Raw genomic sequence first — 21,686 nt, 5'->3', positions numbered from 1 at the left:
CACAACTTTCAAAACGTTCACTTAAGTGCCATAACTTTTAAAAATCGTTCACTTGAGTGCTATGTCGAAGCAAAATCGTTCACTCTAGTGCTACAGTAACTTTGCCGGTGTGCCACGTCAGCTTTCCGGCGTGCTACGGTAACTTTCCGCGCGTGCCACGTCAACTTTCTGCGCGTGCTACAGTAACTTTCCGGCATGCCACATCAACTTTCTGGCGTCCACGTCAACATAGCACTCAAGTGAACGATTTTTGAAAATTATGGCACTTAAGTGAACGTTTTGAAAGTTATAGCACTCAAGTGAATGCCGTACAAAAATTATGGCACTTCTAGTATACTCTTCCCCCAATTTTAGCATTACCAGAGGCTCAAACAGAAGCATGATTTAGAAAGAGCTCTATGCGTGCGTCATTTTTGTTCTTGCTCTGAAGCTGCACAAAACAAGCTAATCAAGTTTAAGGCTTAAGCACAATGCTAAACATAGCTCGATCGCATAGTGACATCAATAGGATAAACCGATGAAACTCCTGAACGGTATAAAAACGGGCTAATCAAGTTCCGAATTTGATTGAATTCCCTCCTTCCATCTCTCGGTGAGATTGTTTTTTCTGCGAGCCTGGTGCAACCTGAACTCTCCTTTGGCTGTTTATTCTGCAGAGCCTCATCCTTCTTGTGTCGACGTCATCGGCGAGTCCTAAACATTCTATTGCTCTGTAGTCTGTACTGTTGTGCGCTCTCTCCGGCATTTTCTCTTAGTTTGTGCACTCTCAAGGCTTCAACATCTTGCAAAACTAGGTAATGGCCTGGTATTGTTCTTTTCTTGTTTAACCTTTTGTTTCTGCAGCGGCCAGATTTGCTTATGTAGCTGATAAGCTTCTCTAACACTTCATCGAATGACTTCACGGGGTCTTTGAATGAGTTCTTGGCGAGGACCAATTGTGGTGTTTTAAGCAGAAAGGGGAGAACAGCATGCGCTGGTGGTTTGATTCTCTCTGCTGACGTCTCTTGTAGACATTACAGTACAATGAAGGCCGGATCCGGATCCCCTACCATAAAGGTAGGGGTGACATTGATGGATCTGGGCCGTCCATTTCAAAATGGACGGCCTAGATTCATCCACATCATCTTTTAAAAGGGGGGGATTTTTTGGTGGGAAATTTTAAAATTTTAAAAAAAGTGATGTGGATCAATCCGGGCAATCCATTTTTTATTTGGACGGCTCGGATCGATCATGTCACCCCTAACATTACCAAGCAATGTTAGACAACTTCTCGAAAAACGTTTTCCGGATTTTTCGGTATTTGGAGGCAGAAAATAAGTTAGTTTCGAAAAATATTTTTTCCGTGAAAAAACTCCTTTACAAGTGAGGAAAATGTTTTCTCTCATCTTTCTTTCCTCATTTCCTTCACACTTCCTTTCTTTATAATAAATTTTTACTTTTTTTCATTATTTATTTATTTTTAAAAAATTAGAATTTTTTATTTTTTATTTTTTAATATTTTTGTTTTCTTCCTTATTTTCTTTTCTTTTTCTTTTTTATTTTTCTTTTTTCTTTTCTCTTTCTTCCTCCTTTCCCCGCCCGCTTCCTCCACCCGATGCTCTTTCCTCCGTAGACCTTGATGATAGTGGCCACCCGGCGTTCGGCCATGACACACGGGCCGGCAAGTTTGAGACTCGGCGACGTGAGCCTCGGCCTCGCCGGATCCGGCTCGACCTCGAGCGAGTGAGGTTGGGTAGCCAAAGCAATGTTTTCTAAACATACTTCTAAAATGCATGTATCAAGTGATAGGCAAAGCCATCTCACTAAATTGATAAGTGTTGACAACTAAATTTTGATGGCTAATCTAGGCATTCATTGCATAAAGAAGTTTTAGGAATCGACCCTGATCCCTACTAAAAAATAACAATAATTGCATTTGCATACTAGTTGCAATTATCATACCCACATAGTTTGCATTTTGGACGGCCGGTAGGCGGACTTAAAGGAATGATTCTCAACTCAATTAATAGAGCGGACTTAACTTTGGGTCCACCATTTTCTCCTGCTTTTTCTTACCTTTTGGGCGTTGTCTCCATATTTCTGGATGTGGAGAAAATGCCATGCTTGGTTTCATAACAAGAAATCCTCATTCCACGAATTTTTTTTTTTTTTTTTTGTCTTTTCAATTGTTTGGATTGCAAAAAAAAAAAAAAATTTGACCTCAAACGTAGAAGTACTTCTTAACAGCGATGGTGAACAGTGAAGTTCGGTGACTGATGGCCAATGACCAGGGATGGGCAACCAATAATGGAGTTTGACTTCTGGCAACAAGCATGACAGCCAATGACTGACAGCGGAGTCCGTCGTCGGCGGTGCCAAGGGTGGTGGCTAACGGTAGTTGGTGGTGCAATTGGGTTTTCTATAGTTTTGTGGTTATAAAAATGAATGGAATCACAATTCTACCTATAGTTAGGTTCCATTTGGAATCGTAAAACCATACTCGGATTTATCTCCAGAAATTCTATTTCTTGAGGAATCCAATTCCACGTCTAACCAAACTGAGGCCTAAAACGGCACGTAATTAAAAAATTTCTCCAAAGAGTAAGATCATAATATCGTAATCAATCTTGATGATAGAAGATGGCCGTGATTGAAAAGATTCTTGGTGTTTTTCCGATGTCCCTGCCATATCCTCGTTGGAGCCATGTTTATGCTCAAGTGCAGCGAAGAACATACATTCGGCCATTCTCCTCTGGTCTCAAAGAAAGTAAGTGCAGTATGCTAGGATTAGAAAAGAGTTCGTGGGGTTATGAGCACATAAAGGGCAAAAGAAAATAAATTCAATGCATTCTGAATTCGAAAGCAAATTGAGCGTATGTAAAAAACATGAAGAGACATGTCCACAGGGGGATTGATTGAACAAAAGAAGAGAGGGCCACGCTGGTCATTCACGCCCCACTTCAGCAATTCACGCCCGAGCCCCGGTTTCATCAAAGATTTCACCTTCTGTACTTCAAGAAAAAGCCAAAGACAGTGAAGGAGATTCGCGATGTACGAGTAGAAGTCAAGGCAGAGAGAGGACTGCTCTCACTCACCGTGCCTACGCCGCCACTGCCCCGCGCTTTCAGGACATTTGCTGCTGCCGCCCGGCTCTGCTTCTCAGTCACACCAGCCTCCCGACGTGCAACAGCGCTTAGTCCACCGCAAGGCAACAGCGATACCCACATTTCAAACCAGTCCATAGCTGCAGCTTCGCCCATCGCTCAACCGCATCATCACCGGTGTTTTGTGGCGCCTGTGAACTCTCTGCTGGGTCATACTTGCTTTTTTTTTTTTTTTTCAAGGTTTCTGGGCATCCCGAAAGTTTTGACTTGCTACTGCAATTGCTGCTCGTTGCTCTTCCAGTCATGGTCACCACCTGCCGAGCTTCTAACGCCGGCCAAGCGCCCTGCCGTTTCTGCACCGCAGTACGCACGTTCAAAAGAGAACCCACCCAGTAAAAACCTAATCTTGTTAGGCCGACGTGGTGGACATTAGTGGTTAAAGACAAAAGAGGGAAGAGACCAAAAGTCAAAGAAAGGTTATTTCAGGCAGCAGCGCTATTTACACCCCATTTTGGCTAAAATGATTTTTTTTTTCAAGTTAACTTACCGAAGTACTCTTCTCTCTCCATTCAATTTATTGTTTCCTCTTTATCAGGCTAAAACACAAAATTGTCATTATTTTTATCGTCTCTCATGAGTTTTACAATAGACATTGTCCATCGCACCCATCAAAATATGATTTTGCCATGCATCTTGTTATCATTTTGTGTAAAGAATGTTGTCAATCTTAGTTTATGGCCGCATATTTTCAACCATAAGAAATTTCTATTTATGAGAGCTTATGAACACGCAATTAATTATATATATTTTATTAAATAGTTTGAGCGAGACTGTGAAATCAAAGTTGATAATTGAAATCCAATTTAATTGTCTAGCCAAACTCGATAAAAGAATATTGGAAATAAAAATTGGCCAAATTACAGAAAAAGGTTAATTTGTCAGAAGCATGGTCTAATATCAAGCATATTTATATTGAGATAATATCTAAATATTGACAAAACATAAGCACATAAAAGAGAAAACAAATGGAAACTGATATAATATCTTCCCTTTCACACAGTCAACTGATATACAATTCGACAAAAAAAAAAAAAAAAAACTGATATACACAACCCTTCCAATCTCTAAGCTTGGTGTTATGCTCTCCACCTTTGGTTGTCCTTCACACGTGGTCTTCCTTGCTGGTTCCGGTGGTTGTTGTGAACAATCTATTGGGAGTAGCCCAACAGGTTCGGGATTTAATTGCTCAGCAAAAATACCTAATAGGAAGGAATTCTATTATGGTAAGACACTATAAAGGAAGAATACTACAATTGAATCAATTCTAGTGATTATCCAAATTAGAGAAATTCCAATCTAAGATTTCCAATCGATTGGTGATTATGAAATCAATTAGGGAGGATTCTAATTTGGTTGGACGTTTACCGCTATAAGTAGAGTGATTGGGTGAAGGATTATGTGTGCACCAGAAAATACTCCAGAGAGATCACAAGAGTTCTCTACAATGCGTAAACACGAGAGAACTTGAGAGTTCATCAAGTGAGTGTATGTTTTAGGATAATTGTAAGGATTTATTGTGAAACATTGTTAAAGTGTCAATTGTAATCCTTTGATTATAGTGGAGTAGTTCCTAGGCCAATGTCCCATGGTTTTTCCCACATCGGGTTTTCCACGTAAAAACTTATGGTGAATGTTTTTTCTTATTTCTTGTTGCTGCATTATTTACGTTTATTCTGCAAAGAGAATATACAGCCACATATTGAGAGATTCCGACAATTAGAATTCTGCAAGGATCGATTGTGATCCGACTATTTACAACAAAGTGGTATCATAGCCAAGGTTGTAAAAGATGTCAAAAGATAGGGACAACATTATCAAGCTCGAGACTACGAATTATGCAATATGGAGGTGCAAGGTGGAGGATCATCTTTACATCAAAGGCTTACTAAGGCCAATCAAGATAAGAGTGCCTCCTAAGGGCATGGTAAAGATTATGGCACTAGTCCCTACATCAGCAAAAGTCAGAGAAGAAGATGAAGAATAAGAGGAAGAGAAGGAGGAGGATGAGTGAACTATCCCCAACAGAAGATGTGTTGATCATCTTTGAAAACCTTACCCAAGAAGACAACGCTTATGATTTGTGGAGAAATCTGGAGCGCACTTACGCGAGGAATACATCTCAAAACAAAGCAAGCTTGATAAAGAATGGTCGCATATGGAGTACAAAAATGGAACAAGGTCTCTGAACACAAAGGCACTACTAGAGGTTTAGTGAATCAAATCAATGCAATGGAGAGGATGATCTCTTGCAATTGCATGCTCACTTCTTGACAAGTTCTATGCCAAAAAGCTAGGACACCTTAGTTGTGTAGATTCACAGTTCCTCGCTTGATGGAGCATTGACCATGGAGTTAGTGAAGGACAGATTTTTGAGTGAAGACCAAAGGCGCAAGGATGAGGCGTACTACAACCATGGTGAAAGAACTCTTGTTATCAATGAACAAGAGAGGAAAGTAGACCGTGGGAGGAGCAAAAGCTATGGACTTAAAGGTTGTTCAACCTCAAGGCCAAGGGCTAAGAAGATAGCTTGTTTTCATTGCCAAAAAATAGGGCATCTCATTAGAGATTATCAATTGAAGGCAGCCAAGAAGCAAGTTGAAGCACTACAATTTATGAAGACGTGATAGTTATCCGCACCGATGAGAGCATCAACTTAACATGCTAAGGCACCACTTGGCTAGTTGATTTTGGAGCCTCCTTTCATGTAGTCCCCAAGAGATAGTTTCTCTTCATATATAGCTGAAGACTTCGGTCTCGTGAGGATGGGTAATGATGGTTCTTTCAATCGAAGATTGTTTGTGTAGAAAGTGTTGAAATTGAGACCAACAATAGATGCAAGCTTATCTTGAAAGAGGTAAGAAGTGTCCCTAATATTCGTCTTAACCTGATCTACACAGGAAAGCTAGATGATGATTGTTATATGTGTCACTTTGGCGAGGGGAAGTGGAGGTTAACCAAGGGCAGCTTGGCAGTAGCAAGAGGAGTGAAAGATAAATCGCTCCATACCACACAAGTGAAGCTATGCAGTAGAGATTTTAATAACATGGGAGAGATATCTATCGAGCTTTGACACAAAAGGCTTGGACATATGGGTGATAATGGAATGAAGGTTCTCTCTTCGAAGAAGTTACTGCCAAAAATAAAAGGTACCTCTGTAAGTCCTTGTGGAGACTACATTGTAGGAATATAGTTGCCTTTAAATCTACTCTGCCATTGAAAAAGACTAATCAACTTAATTTGTTACATATGATGCTCGTGCTATGACTTTTAGAATTGCTTGTGGTGCTTCCTATTATGTTAATTTTACAGATGATTTTTCAAGAAAGGTGTGGATTATTACATTATAAACAAAGGATCAAGTTCTTGATATCTCAAAGGACTTGCATGTGACACTAGAAAAGGAGACCAACAGAAAATTGAAGTGTTGAGGGCTAACAGCGGCCGGGAACACCGAGGGCCATTTGAGGATCATTACAGAATTCATGGCATAAGGCTCGAGAAAACAGTGCCCATGACACCATAACACAATGATGTTGCCGAGAGGATGAATCGAACAATCTGTGAGAGAATAAAGTGTATGCTCTCCCATGCGAAGTTGTCAAACTCCTTTAGGGGGGAGGCAATGAGGAGGACGGTGGATTTGATAAATTTGTCACTTACGATTCCACTAAAAGGCGACACTCCACAAAGTGTATAGAATTGAGACAATTCATCTTATAGTCACTTAAGAGTGTTTGGTTGTAGGGCATTCGCACATGTATCTAGAGATGAACGAGCCAAGCTAGATGGAAAGGCCAAAGAGTGCATATTCTTGGGATATACTCACAAGGATTTTTCAGCTATACATTGTGGGATCCCGAAAGCAAAAAGGTGTTTCAAAGCTGAGATGTGGTGTTCATTGAGGATCACACTATTGAAGACTCAAGAAGCACGAAGAACCTCAAAGTGTGGAGGAAGAGTTAGTTGACTTGGAGCCCTTGACTCATCGAAAAATTATGTTAGTTGGGGAGCACAAGAAGAGTCCGAGAATGATTCGACCGAGCAAGCACAAACCAAGACAACATCCATTGATGAGGCTCCCAAACGAGTTGTAGCTGAGATTGATAATGAAGATGGTCGAGATGATGGAGCGGAAACTCAAAAAGAAGGAGAAGGAGAAGTTGATGATGAGGTTGAGGAGGAAACAATTGATGTTGTTGACATTCCTAAAGTGCAACCAAGGAGATCAACGATAGAAAGGCAACCCAGTAGAAAATATTCACCAAACAAATATGTGTTTCTCATTGATGAGGGAGAACTTGAGAATTTTCAAGAAGTGGAACTTATTGCCCACAAGAAGGAATGGATGAAAGCAATGCAAGAAGAGATGCAATCCTTGCATGATAATCTCACCTATGATTTGGTAAAGCTACCAAAGGGACAAAAAGCGCTCCCGAACAAATGGGCATTTCGGATGAAGGCCAAAGAAAATAACTCCAAACCACGTTACAAAACAAGATTGGTGGTGAAGGGTTTAGGTCAGCAGAAGGGAGTTGATTATGAGGAGATTTTCTCTCCTGTTGTAAAGATACCATCCATTTGAGTAGTTCTTGGTTTGGCAGCAACCCTAAACTTGGAGGTTGACCAACTTCACGTGAAAATGGGCATTCCTACATTGTGATCTTGATGAGGAGATATCTATCGAGTAGCCCGAAAGTTTTGTGATCAAAGGGAAAGAAAATCTTATATGCAAGCTGAAGAAGAGTTTCTATGGGCTCAAACAAGCTCCAAGGCAACGGTACAAGAAGTTTGATTCATTTATGGAAAGGAATCAATACAAGAAGACAATGGGAGATCATTGCTTGTTCATCAATAATTTCAATGACAATGGTTTTTTTATTCTTTTACTATATGTTGATGATGTGTTAACTGTGGGGCATAATGTCAGAAAAATCATGAACCTCAAGAGGAGTTGAGCAAGGGATTTTCTATGAAGGGCCTTAGACCGGCAAGGCAGATATTTGGGATGAGGACATCGCGTGACCGAGCTTGTGGAAAGTTGTGGTTATCTCAAGACATATATGTAGAAAAAGTTATGCAAAGATTCAACACAAGCAATGCCAAAGCAGTCATATCACCTTTGAGAAGTCATTTTCAGCTTACCACAAGTTAATGTCCCTCAAGTAAAAGGGAGAAGGAAGAGATGCTGAAGATTTCTTATGCATCTGCCATCGGAAGTCTCATGTTCGCGATGGTATGCACATGATTGGATATTGGGTATGATGTTGGAATTGTTAGCCAGTACATGTCAAACCATGGCGAACAACATTGGGAGGCTGTTAAGTGGATACTCATGTATCTTAAAGGTATATCTAGTTGGTGTTTGTGTTTGGTGATGAAAAATTGATACTTGAGGGGTTCACGGATGTAGACATGGTGGGAGATGTGGATTTCAAGCGATCTACGTCTGGTTATTTGATAACTTTTTTTGGTGGAGTTGTCTCTTGGCAATCAAGATTACAAAACTGCATTGCATTGTCCACAACAGAGGTTGAGTATGTAGCCATCACCGAAGCTAGCAAAAACCTATTGTGGATGAAGAGATTTTTGCAAGAGTTAGGACACAAGAAAGATGAATATGTTGTGCATTGCGATAGCCAAAGCGCTATTCATCTCGAGAACAATTCCACATTTCATTCGAGGACAAAGCACGTTGATATTAGGTATGATTGGATACGAGAAATGTTGGAAGAGAAGCAATTGAAGATCGAGAAGATCTACATGGACAAAAATGGTGTCTATATCGATAAAGCTTCTACCTACGGAGAAACTAAAGTTCTGTAGGAAGGAGGCTAGCTTATCGAAGTAATAAGGAAGTTTGAGATCCTTCATGATGGGCTTAGGGGAGATTTGTTGGGAGCAGCCCAACATGTTCAGGATTTGATTTGAAAGATCCCGATGATTGCTGATCAAGAATACCTAATAGGAAGAAGTTCTATTATGGTAGGACACTGAAAAAGAAGAATACTAGGATTGAATCAATTCTGGTGATTACCCAAATTAGAGGAATTCCAATCAATCAAGAAGATTTCTAATCGACCAATGATTACAAAATCAGCTAGGGAGGATTCTAATTTGGTTGGAGGTTTACCACTATAAACAGAGCAATTGGGTGGAGGATTCTCTGTGTGCAAGAAAATACTCCAAAGAGATCATAAGAGTTCTCAACAATGTGTAAACACGAGAGGTCTTGAGAGTTCATTAAGTGAGTATGTGTTTTGTGACAATTGTGAGGATACACCATTAGAGTGTCAATTGTAATCTTTTGATTATAGTAGAGTAGTTCCTGGACAAAAGTCTCGTGGTCTTGGACAAGGTCTCATGGTTTTTTCTACGTTGGGTTTTCTACGTAAAAAATTCTAGTGTATCGTTCTTCTTATTTCTTGTTCCTGCGTTATTTGCGTTTATCCCCCAAAGAGAATATACTACCACATATTGTGAGAATCTAACAATTAGAATTCCGTTACGATTAATTACGATCCAATTTAATTTATAACACAATCCCATTGCTGCCGACCCAAAGTTCTCGCCCCTTCGCCATTGGCAAAGTCCTTGCCAGTTCGTCATCAATCGGTTAGAGTCGACAATCCTGATTAGGTAATTTCCTAAACCAAATCTAATTAAATGTATATTTACCTAACTTGGATTATTTGAATTCTAACTTTATTTGTTTGAAATTTTTATGCATACCTCGTTAGGAGATTTTCCATATAAAACATCTCAATAATCTAGATTTCGAGCTGCAGGACATTAGATCGGATTCTTGATTATCCAAATTTTCTATTTTTGGGTCGTGGTGAATATACGATTTATATGTTTTCTATATGGCAAGTCTTATTCTCTATTTTGAAAAATATAAAAATTTGCAGTGCATGGTAGGGTAGATTGCATTCATAGTTTTTGACTACCTTATAATCGCATATCCACTCGTGGTCTTCCTAGCCAGTTTCGCCGGTTGTCATGAGCAATCCCACCGCCGCCGGCAAAGTTGTCGCCCGTCCATCTTGCATCATAGGTGTTATTGCGCCTTGAGATCATAATTGTCATGGTCCCACTACACCACAATAGCTCTTTCGGAGGAATACCCCCATAAAGAGCAATTGGTCGACAATCCACATTCGGTATATTCCTAAAGCGAATTCAATTGAATATATATTTACCTAACTTGGATTATTTGAATTCTAACTTGAATTGTTTGAGATTTTTATGCATATCTCAATTAGGAGAATTTCTGTATTAATAATCTCAATAATCTAGAATTCAAGCTGCAAGATGTTGGAATGGATTCTTGGGTGGTTTATACGTTTTTCTATTGCATGTTAAGCTATGGACAATTTATGCGATCGTACATCAAAAAGCGGTTATAGTTACTACTCCATACTCGAACGCTGCTAAGTGTTGACATCTAAATTTTAACATTTCATTAGTAATTCATTGCATAGAAAATTATGGGTCAACCATGCCTTCTAGCAAAAGCAAAGTAAATAATTCTCATATTGTCAGTAGGTGCATGGTTCCTTCAAACGCATTTAACCAGACTGACGGTGAATGATTCTATGCTTAATTGAACAAACTGTGCTCGTGAGGAGCGGGGCAAAATTCAGCCAAGGCATGGAGAAGAGTGGCCAAAGATTACATGGAAAGAGACAGGGTTCTGACTTTTACTTGAGTTGGGTTTAGCCCGTCAAAGTAGAAACGCTTTGAGTTTAATCAAGACAAACCCTGAATGCGTCAAGCCCGTCCTTAAAAGAGCCTGTAAGAAGAAAAATTGGGCCAAGCCCGCTGGCCAAATTTCACTAGATGAAGAGTGGGTTCTATGAGCATTAAGCAATGTGGGTTTAAGCTTAACTGGGGGGAGTCCATTGGAATTAAGCATTTTTTTTAAATCAAAAGCCTGGCCAATTGGAAATAAACCTAATTATGCATTATGAAGAGACATCGAGGTCTCATAATTCGTGGTGGTCAAATTTCTCTGGAGGAAAATCGAGTTTGATTTCTCTGAAGGAAGACTTACAACATTGGCCAAGGAAAACATGCACACAGAGAAGGCTTCCACTCCAATTCTCGCATGCAAAGAAGACTTGGTCTTTCTAACATTGAGCTGGAAGTGAATCATCCCAATCGCGAAGTTTGAACATATCCAGAAGGAACTCACGAAGTTTGAACATACTCAGAGGCCAAGCAGAGGCATCATATACAGGTCGTCTTCCTCCCGGAGTTGTCACTTAGAAGGAACTCTATGCACGTGTCATCTCTTCTTGCATACAAGTCGATTTTAACAGGCAAATCGCTATTTATAGTGTAATAAATGGGCCCAGTCCAAAGCCCATTCACTTTGTCTTAAAGCTTCAAACCGTCTTAGACATGAAAAAGAAAAGGAGAAAAAGAAAAAAGGGTGACCGGTGGTACAAAACGGGGAAGAACGTAAGGAAAAAGAGAGACCGTAAAGAAAGAGAAGGGAAGAGAAAGGAGAGAAAAATTCGCGCGTATAACATCTCAACAAGCCGTCTATTTTCGATTCATAACGCGTGGTAGAAATTCCAGCCTTTTGTCCATATAATCGAAATAAATTTTAAAATCGAGCTATGAAAATGGATCTCTGTAAATTTCAATTTTCTAGGTTTGTTCAAGTTCGTTCGAGAGTTTATTATGTTGTGAAGTTATATAGAAATGATAGTTTAGGGTTTTATGGAGCCGTGAGAGTTTATATAAGTTGATTAAATAATATTTAAAGTTTTGTTGCACGAGCCATGAATAGTGAACAACAATGAAACAATGTTAGTCTGCTATGGGCGAGTTTGTCCATTTAAGGCGTACGAGTTGTTACTTTGTTGAATAAGCTTAGTTTAGTCAAGTAATAGTTAAAGTAGCTCATCACTTGATATTTTTTCCATATCGCATTCCGCCTAATTTATAGGATTTGGAGTTCATTGGATCATGATAACTTTCGAGGTTTGATTTGGTTTTTCTCGGATGAGTGGTGCCTATCTCTTCTATGAACTTATAAACTCATGTCTCGAAAGTCATAGTATCCAATATATTACAAGTTATGAAGGAGCATGTTTACTACGTAAAATCTGTATCGGGCATTTACTATTTTAAATTTTTTAGAAATGCTTTGAGAAACGTTTTATGAAAGGTGATTGTGAAAGGTTATACACACTGATTTGTGAATTTGATTTATGAAACGAATTCTGAAATATTTTGATAAATGCCCTATGAAACATATTTTGTTTGATTAGATAAATTTGTGAAAGAAACATCTATGACACACTAATTTGACTTCAAATCAAATTGACGAAGAGTTTGGGTCTTCGCAACATGATTGTAGAGGCTCGTATGTCATTTATCTAAGGTGTCTGAAGCAAGAGCTAAGTCTGCAAAGTGATCTTTCTAGACCTCTCGCGAGTTTTTCACCAAGTGATTTGTTCTCTTTCTACAAATAGTCTTTCCAAGCAAATTGACGTCCTTATGTTCTATAAGTTGTTCACCTTAGTCTATTGGTCCCTCCAAGCTTCAATGAACTGTCCTTTTACAGCTTGTCGACCTTCTACAAAGCTCCGTTAAACTTAAACGCATGTCTCATCTAATACCTTGTTCTCCTTCTATAGAAGTAGAGCCTTTCCGTGCTTTAAGATGCCTAATTACCATATCATTTGCATATGAGCTCGTGTATATAAAAGCAGTTTAAAACAGAGAGAGAGAGAGAGAGAGAGAGAGAGAGAGAGAGAGAACAAGTTGTTAAGAGGGGACCTCAAGAATTTTGTTGCATATATAATTAAAAGAGAGAGAGAGAGAGAGAGAGAGAGAGAGAGAGAGAGAGATTGAATCTACTTTATTTTTGTACCTCGAATCATTGGAAATGTAGTTATAAGAGATGATGTGAACAAATTCGTCCTATCTTGAACATTGAGTTTGTAGATTGAAGTAGTGAAATAAATATTAAACGTCCAAGCTAGAGAAATTAATTAAATAAGACGAAAAGTTTTTAACAGATGATTTGTTTTGAAGTTCCCAAGGCTTTTGCCCAAGAGTAAGGAAGAGTTGGTAGAGAAATCTATGAGATGAAGTCTCTCCTATATATTCACGACCCCTCGACTGTTAAGAAACATTAAGGAGGATAGTCGAGGTTTAGAGTGTCAAACCATGAATTCATCACAACATATTGAGAAACTTCTTCTTCTTTCGTGGTTTCATTGTTTTGCAAGGTGTTCAAGTGTACCCATGACGGTTGAAGGACGTACAGCACCATGGGCAACATGTTCCTCTCACTTAAGGTATTGGTTTAACTGGAGGGAGCCCATTGGAATTAGGCCTTTTGTCAAAATCCTCGCTACTTGGAAATAAATCTAATTATGCATTACAAATATCGCTTTTTCTTTCCTTTTGCAATTCCACCGAGACCGACTTGTTGAAGGCCAATCCTCACTGCGAAAAGATCTTGCCGACGTCGCTGCCTTTCCCAACCCAGCAGCTCCTCCCTGCCGTCGGTGACCAAGACTCCCAGCCGCAAGCTTGTCTTCACTGAACCAATCGCTGGGACGATTCCAATTGTGCGTAGCTGTGCCGGAGACCCCTGGACGTCGTCCCCGCTAGAGAGTTGCTACTAAAATGATTCGTGAGTGAAGTGGTGAGAAAGCTCCGAAGGAGTGCACTTTGGACTAGTGCTCCTTTAGAGAAAGCAACGACAACTCGAACAGATAAGAAGAACGCAACTGGTAAAAATTCTGATGCGGTGATTATGTGTAAGTGCTTTCGATGAGTGCAGGTCCAAGACCGACAACGCCAATAAATTCCCGCGGCAGCTCATCTTCTCGAGTGCCCAATACCCGCGACACACCTGGCCGAGATCATCTCTCCTTGCCAAGCTTCATCAAACCAAGGTCCAGCGTGTCGCGCCCATCGACCACCGTGAGTCCCCCCGCCGGCCAAGCCAGCCATCCCATCCAACTTTTCTTCGAAATTGGAAACAGAATAATTGAAATTAGGTGAGAATTTTGTCCGAATTTGAGTATTTGATTTTACTGCCTACTTCAAATAAAACGTGATCTAACTTGAATATTCGTCAAGATTTAGGGCATTACCCAAATTAGGAAATTTTTCTAATTCAACTGCATGTCTGATGTCATGCCCGAGATACGACTCTCGACGTGCAGAAAATTGGTCAATCCTACCCTCATGTCGTAGGATGCGATCATCTGTTTTAGTATTGTTACCAAATTTGAACTGATTGGAACTTTTTGATGCATATCATTTTTCGATTCGATGATTATCGGTCGCAATATAATCTTGTCTTTGTTGGATTGCTACCTATTCGAAAAATACAAGAAATATATCTCTAAAGTTTAAATATATTATATATAGATTAGGATTGTTTTCTAGATACTTTGCATGATAAGGATAGTGTCTATCTAATTAAGAAAAGTTTCCATCTTGAATAAGGATTTTTCTAGTTTGATTCCCAAATTGCATTGGATATTATCTAATTTAAATAATTTATTTTTCATAATATTTAATTTCAGTTATTGATAAAAATCTAAAAATATCATTGGCGTATCGTTGGATAGATTGCATTGCATGCTCATGCCATCTCCCATTGTCTTTGTCATGTTTGCCATGTGATTAGCTTTGCCATGTGGTTATTTGCCTACCATCTAGATGGCATGTTAGGTTCATTTAATTGCATGTCATTCTAAATTAGGAATAGTTTTTTATATGTCATCAGATTTAGGTCATTTAATTAATCGTCCTTCATGTCATGATAATATAGTTCCATTTAGAATAAGTTTATAATCATGCATCATATAGCTAGTTTTCAATTATATAAATGAAAACTCAAAGAGAATTAATTAGAGATGTTAATTAGACTATATATTAGATGTTAGTCTATATACTCAGCAATTTAATATGATGGAGCGATGATGCGCGGCCTGTCGAGTTGTGTTGTGGGTCGTTGGATGCTGGTCGCAGCTTGTGACGGACCGATGCTCCATAATGGAATGCCTACTTGAGGTATTGTGTTACCACTTGTAGTTGCCGTCGCAGAGAGGTTATGGGATGATGCTTGGGTTATTAGATGACGACCATAGCATTGTGTTGCATGGATCGTACTTATGACATTCTGTAATCCGACTCGTTTTGAAGCTTTGAATAAATGAAAAGTTTCATTGATGTATTTCAGTTTAATCTCACTCGAAATGATCCATTCTAGAGCGGACTAACCAAATGGGAATGGCTAGCTAGGAAAATCAAGTACGTGGACATAAGAACTTGATTCCGGATTGACTCTTTGGCCATGAAAATTGTCGAGGGGATATTTTGGACCAATATAGGCCAATCCTAAAATGATTAAGGAACGATTTGGATAATATCCTTCGCTTGGATCACGGGTGATTCCGTTTGACCTCGTATGGGTTCCAAACGTTCCTAAATTATTTTCTAACGATCGCGACCATCGAGACTAGTGATTGACCCTCGCAATTGAATGACAACCAAGGTCGCCATGGCTCGAGTAATTCTTAAACGTGATTTTAATCACGGGTCGATACGCGTAACTCCAAAAAGCCGCCCGTTAGTTTGAGATACGCTGAAAACTCTATTGATCGAGATTGATCGCGAATCGAGTTTCAGAATTTGACGTCGGACCTTCAGGGGTTTCAATAAATTAAATTTTTAGACATTTCCTCATCCAGTGTACAATTCTTCGCGGTTCGCCCCAAGAGGTTCAGGAGAAATAAATTTAGACTGGAAATGGAAATTATCAATTTGCCTTTCTTGCATTCAAGACACCAAAAATATCCATCCTTGAATTATCCCACATTTTATTAATTAATGTTTTTGGCCCTCTTCTTCTTCATTTTTTCAAGAACACTCTCTCTCTCCACCTCACTTTCTCTCTCTACCTCACCCCTTGGCCGAATTCACTCTCCCTCCCACCTCCATTGCCAAAAAATTTTCTAAGCCTCGCCGGATTCGTCTTGGATCGCCGGAGCTCGACTACCACCCGAACCACCTCAAACCGCCGGAGTTTTGTGGATTTTTAGCCGAGCAAGGGAGTCGCCGGAGCCGTCGGTTGGAACCAAGATTTCTTCGCTCGTTTCTCACCGGAAAACTTGCAAAAATTGTTGTAAGTTGGTCCCTAACCTTATATTAGGTACCTAGGGCGCTAATGGACTTGAGATTTGGTAGATTTTGGTGAAAAATTGGTTGTTTTTGGCCATTTTTATGCCTTGGCCGATGATGAAGTTTTGAGGAGAGAGAAATCATGTTCTCGAAGTGAATAGTGAATTCAGAGGATATTGCATGGTCAAAGTTGGACCATGGTTACTTTTGCTAACTCTAGTTACTTTATGCAATTATTTAACCATGGTTAGGTTAGTTATTAACTCTAGTTAATTTTTGAACCATGGTTAGTTTATATTTTAACTATAGTTACTTTTATGTGACAATATGTTGTTATGCCATGGAATTAATTAAATGTGGTATTATTATAGTTTAGTACTATAGTAGTATTAATTGCACGTTAGAATATTTAAATTGTTCAGCCCCAATAAATTCCTACGTTGGTATAATTAAATTGTATGGTGCGTATTAATTGCACGTTAGTATAATTTTAATCGTACATTATTTATTTATTGCTACGTTAGCATAAATATGGTCGTATGACGTAGATTGAATTCTGTGGTAGCATAAATTGATCGAGTGGTCTGGATTAATCTATGGATTAGTGTGAATTAATCGGGTGGTCCCGATTTATTAATTCTCTAACGTGAGCGAATCACGTGGTCCCGATTTATTCTCGGAAATGTGAGGGTCGTATTCAATCAAGTCGTCCGAGGCCCAAGTGAGCCGTATTCATCCGATTGTCCGAGACCGAGAAGGTATGAAAGTTGTGTTCAATTAAGTCATCCGAGACCAAAGTGGGTCGTGCTCGACTAATTGTCCGAGACTTAATCCGGTCGTGTTCCTATGTGTCCGAGACCGAGATTTATGGGTTGTATTCCTTTGTGTCCGAGACCCCGGTATATATATATATATATAGAGCCGTGTTCTATAAAGGTCTGAGGCTCAATGTTATGAACTTGTATGATGTCGGTGGAGTAACGTGGAATTTTTCGGAGTAACGTGGATATTGATATTATGGCATGATGTGTTAAACGCGGGTCCCGGAGCACGTGGAATATTTTATTGTCGGACCGAGGCGTGGAACGCCGAAACGGGAGTAACGTAGAATATTTGAGAAGGTGTGGGAATTTTCGGAGAAAGAACGGAATTTTCTGGAATTAAATTGTGAAATTTTTGGTAAAAAGGAGGGATTGTTGGAATTTGTTCACTGAAAATGTGTCTGGAGGCACTAAAGCCCTAATCTAGGATTAGGGGCTAGCTTACTGAGATTTTATCTCACCCAATCGTGGGCTCGTTGTTTATTTCAGACCCTCCGCCGCAAACATGAATGATCCGCTCCAGAGTTGGATGAGGACGAGCTGGCAGCCTTAGACGAGATTGTGCCGGATAGCGAGGACGAGGCCTAGGATAGTTGGCCTCCTGACTTTTGTAGAGTGTTGTATGTTGGTTGTGTAGCGGGCTTCGACCACGTATCTTTTTGTTATAGGTGGTCACAGACTTGTACAGTGGCCTCCGAAGCCCTAGGATTGTGAGCTTGTAACAACTATGTATATATGTACATAAGTTTGTTTTTACCATCCCAAGTTATCTTAGTTTTGTTGGTTTCTGTACGGGGATTGTTGTTGCTTCCGCATGTATTGTTTTAATTTTGTTGGCCTTTGGATCCTGGAGAACCGTACGCAATCAAGACCAGGTGGGATGTCGACGGCTTGCGGGGTTCGGGTCATGACAGTACTAATAGATTTCGGCATTGTGTTGTACGGATCTATTTGCCTCGATCACGCAAAATCATCATTAATAATTGAACTTGTGTGGTGTCCAAGGTTTAATTGGTGTTGAGCTGCGTTATGAGTATTTGAAAATTTGACTATTGAGTTGAATCGGCATGATCATGCACTGCATCCACGTTGCATTATGCATGACCTCCTGTCAGGTAAGTTGCTTGTGGTTAACATACATGTATTCTTTGGTCTACGATTGATCAATAGAATCTTCTGGACGAATCAACGCCTTAGCTGGGCTTAGGTATTGACTCACCGAGATTTATCTCACCCCATCGTGGTTAATCTTTTTCAGGTTCGAAATGATGGAGTCTAGGGTTCATTTTTTTCGGAGTAGAGGCTGAAGGCCATGATGATGTAGCTTCTTTTGGGAATAGAAGTGATGTTAACCCTGCCTGACCCCTTACTCTTTTGTTGATCCTAGAGAGCCGCCTCGAAGAATAGTGTTGTATATGACAGTATCTCTATCAGATTAATTACCATCTACTTTTGATATAGTACCGACAATTGTATTTTGGTATTTGACTGTTATAGATGTTCTTACTTGCTATCCATGTCATATTTGTTTGAATGGGAGTGTATCTGCTTGCGTATTATAGTATCATAGGTCGATAGCATATCTGAGACGTTATCCTTTATGACCCGAGATGATTTGGTAGGGATGCCGCGTACTCGAGAGTAGGGGCGTAACATTTTAGATTCACTGCAAACGCATTTTTTGACCTCTTATATTTACTGAAATGCGAGTTGCCCGCTATAATCGACGTGGAATCCATCTCTTGCATACGCCGTTGTCCTATACTTTACTTGAGCACACTCGTATCAGGTCATTTCAATCCTGATGCTATCCTTGTTATGTAGTTTTTGCATGAACTGAAGTTCAGTAAGAGTCAGCATAACAATTACTTTTGAAGATGCCATTTGTGCAATCTTCCAGAATTTCAGAGTCTGCTCTAACCTTTTTGGACCCATATTTTGCATAAATAAGTTCTATATGAGTTGTCATCTCTTAGAAGACCCAGTAAAAATGAGTCTAAAAAATTGAAGTTAAATCTAATGGGTCAAAAATGAGTTACACTAGAACCTACCTTGAACTCATGTTTTATCCATTTTCGACCCATTAAAAAGTTAAGTCATGGACATATTGTACGCAGCGTCACGTCATTCTTGCCCCCGCGACTCGCAAGCAGCCATCGCCCTCCTCCACGCTTGCCTTTGTTGCCCACCTCCGGTCGTGTCTCTCTTCCCTTCACTCAGATCCTCGTCCTCTCCTTCCCCATTCACGCTCGATCGCCACCGTCGTCAACCTCCGAATCACCCACTCTTTCCCGACGCCTCCCCTTCTGAACTCGCCAGAGGTAAGCCGTCATCCTACCGCCTTGAAGTCAACCCACAAATGTGTGATCTATGACTTCCCGACAGCCCTCAAGGCCGAGTTGAGTTCGAACCTCCCCCTCGACACGAGCATGTTCCCCTTCTGGAGCTGCGACTAAGTGATCACTGTGAGCCCGAACACGTAGAACATGAGCAGGACACAGAGGAACGAATGGTGCAAATCCCCCCGCCATTTCTTGATCCGTGGTCATCATCAGAGATGCTGCGACGAAATTCCCGTGAGTCAAGATCATGCCTTTGTCCGGGGATGGGCGGCAGGGACGAGCGGCAGCAGCAGCAGGAGGCTGGGCCGTACCCGACCTCCACCACTGCGAGTGGAGGCTATGGGGCGGAGCCAGGCCAGCAGCAGGAGAAGAAGGGGATGATAGAAGAACAAGGAGAAGCTCCCCGAAAATCATTAGATGTAATATTGTATATTGCATCAGTCCCTTGATCAGTACTAGATATCTAAGAGGAATTATCATTTCATAAAGTCAATTTTGGTTTGGACAGAATGTGCTTATTTCCCACATCTAATCATCTGATTTCGTCTTAGACGTTGGTTATATTTGTTATTTCCGAGAATGCTTGTAAGCTTGTCTTTCCCTTCCTTGGTAGAAACTCTCCGAATTAGTAAATTTTCTCTTGATTTCAGAGTAGTCCTCTGATACTCTTACTGGGTGCACTGGGGAAGCTCATCGGGCATTACGATCGATTTTTTAAGCAAGACATTGTGTACACTAATTTCAAACAAAACAGGACAATTAAGTTAACAAAACCATAACATATCTCATTCTTGGTGACCTTATTGTATCCTAGGATGTGCCTCAAAGGAATATGTCAGCAACAATTTCCTCTTCACAGAAACTCCTCTCTATGCAGTGTTTGTGAATGGAAAGTTCTGCAAGAACCCCGTTCTTACCACGGCGAACGACTTCCTCTTTTCTGGCCTCCAAGTTCCTAGAAGCACGGCCAATCCAGTGGGCTCCACAGTCATCACAGTGTTCGTGGGCCAGCTACCAGGACTCAACACTCTCGGCATTTCCATGGTTCGTATTGACTTTGGAATAGGTGGTTTAAATCCTCCGCACATTCACCCTCGTGGCTCCGAGATTTTGCTCGTCCTGGAGGGCACCCTCTGTGTAGGCTTTGTCACGTCCAACCAACTGAACCATACTTTCTTTGAGAAAGTCCTCCACCCCGGAGATGTTTTTGTTTTCCCGTTCGGGATGATTCACTTCCAGCTCAATGTTGGAAAGACCAATGCAGTCGCGATCGCTGGTCTTAGCAGCCAAAACCCAGGAGTCACCACGGTTGCTAATGACCTGTTCAATGCGAAACCTCCTATTTCCCCTGAGGTACTAGCCAAGGGGTTCCAGGTGGATGAGAAGCTTGTTGAGACACTTCAGAAGAAGTTCTGGTACGACAATTAGCCTGAGAGATGCATCTGACAATGGCGTCATCTCTGTGCACTTGATTAAAAGAACTTTTAGTCGTCTGATGAAGTTCCCAGTTCAAGCATGAAGAAAGTTCCCTTGTGTAACATCTTATATCGATTTCAGTATAATAAGACCATTTGCTTTCTGCACCATCTACTTGTGATGAACTTATTTCACGGAACTAAGACACAAAAAAGACAGCAAGCTCGACACTACACTCTACCATGTCACAGGATTTCCAACGTGAATGCTTTACTAGCATGAACTGCTGATAACCATCGTCAGTTCTACTAAGGCTGCATAACTAATAAGGAACGAATCAGTAACAATTGGAACTTCAGTAGTTACGGGGATCATGATGCTGCGTCGAGTTTATTGGGAAGGAAGTCTCACAGGACTATTGTATTTTGGATATCATCTGATAGCAGCCCTATGAATTCATTAGGATGCCGAGAGTGCTGAGTCCTGGTAGCTGGCCCACGAACACTGTGGTGACTGTGGAGCCCACAGGATTGGCCGTGCTTCTAGGAACTTGGAGGCCAGAAAAGAGGAAGTGGTTCGCCGTGGTAAGAACGGGGTTCTTGCAGAACTTTCCATTCACAAACACTGCATAGAGAGGAGTTTCTGTGAAGAGGAAATTGTTGCTGACATATACCTTTGAGGCACATCCTAGGATACAATAAGGTCACCAAGAATGAGATATGTTATGGTTTTGTTAACTTAATTGTCCTGTTTTGTTTGAAATTAGTGTACACAATGTCTTGTTTAAAAAATTGATCGTAATG

General features: G+C 40.4%; 1 protein-coding gene across 1 annotated transcript; it reads left to right on the top strand.

The window, feature by feature from the left end:
* Positions 1-19,730: 19,730 nt before the first annotated feature.
* On the top strand, positions 19,731-21,050 carry LOC115755339 (germin-like protein subfamily 1 member 20). Its single transcript, XM_048278043.1, has 2 exons — positions 19,731-19,886; positions 20,269-21,050. The coding sequence occupies exons 1-2, from the start codon at positions 19,731-19,733 to the stop codon at positions 20,893-20,895; spliced, it is 783 nt and encodes a 260-aa protein (XP_048134000.1). The 3' UTR covers positions 20,896-21,050.
* Positions 21,051-21,686: the final 636 nt, after the last annotated feature.

Source organism: Rhodamnia argentea, chromosome 1 (assembly GCF_020921035.1).
Source record: "Rhodamnia argentea isolate NSW1041297 chromosome 1, ASM2092103v1, whole genome shotgun sequence".
NCBI lineage: Eukaryota > Viridiplantae > Streptophyta > Magnoliopsida > Myrtales > Myrtaceae > Rhodamnia > Rhodamnia argentea.
Note: the sequence above shows the minus strand (reverse complement) of the source record. Positions and strands in the feature narration are given on the sequence as shown.

Excerpts from the sequence above, each read along its gene's own strand:
- LOC115755339 (XM_048278043.1), top strand. The coding sequence starts at position 19,731 with ATGGGCGGCAGGGACGAGCGGCAGCAGCAGCAGGAGGCTGGGCCGTAC. Across the intron at positions 19,887-20,268 it reads CTCCCCGAAAATCATTAGAT|TATTGTATCCTAGGATGTGC; the intron begins GTAATATTGTAT and ends TCTTGGTGACCT.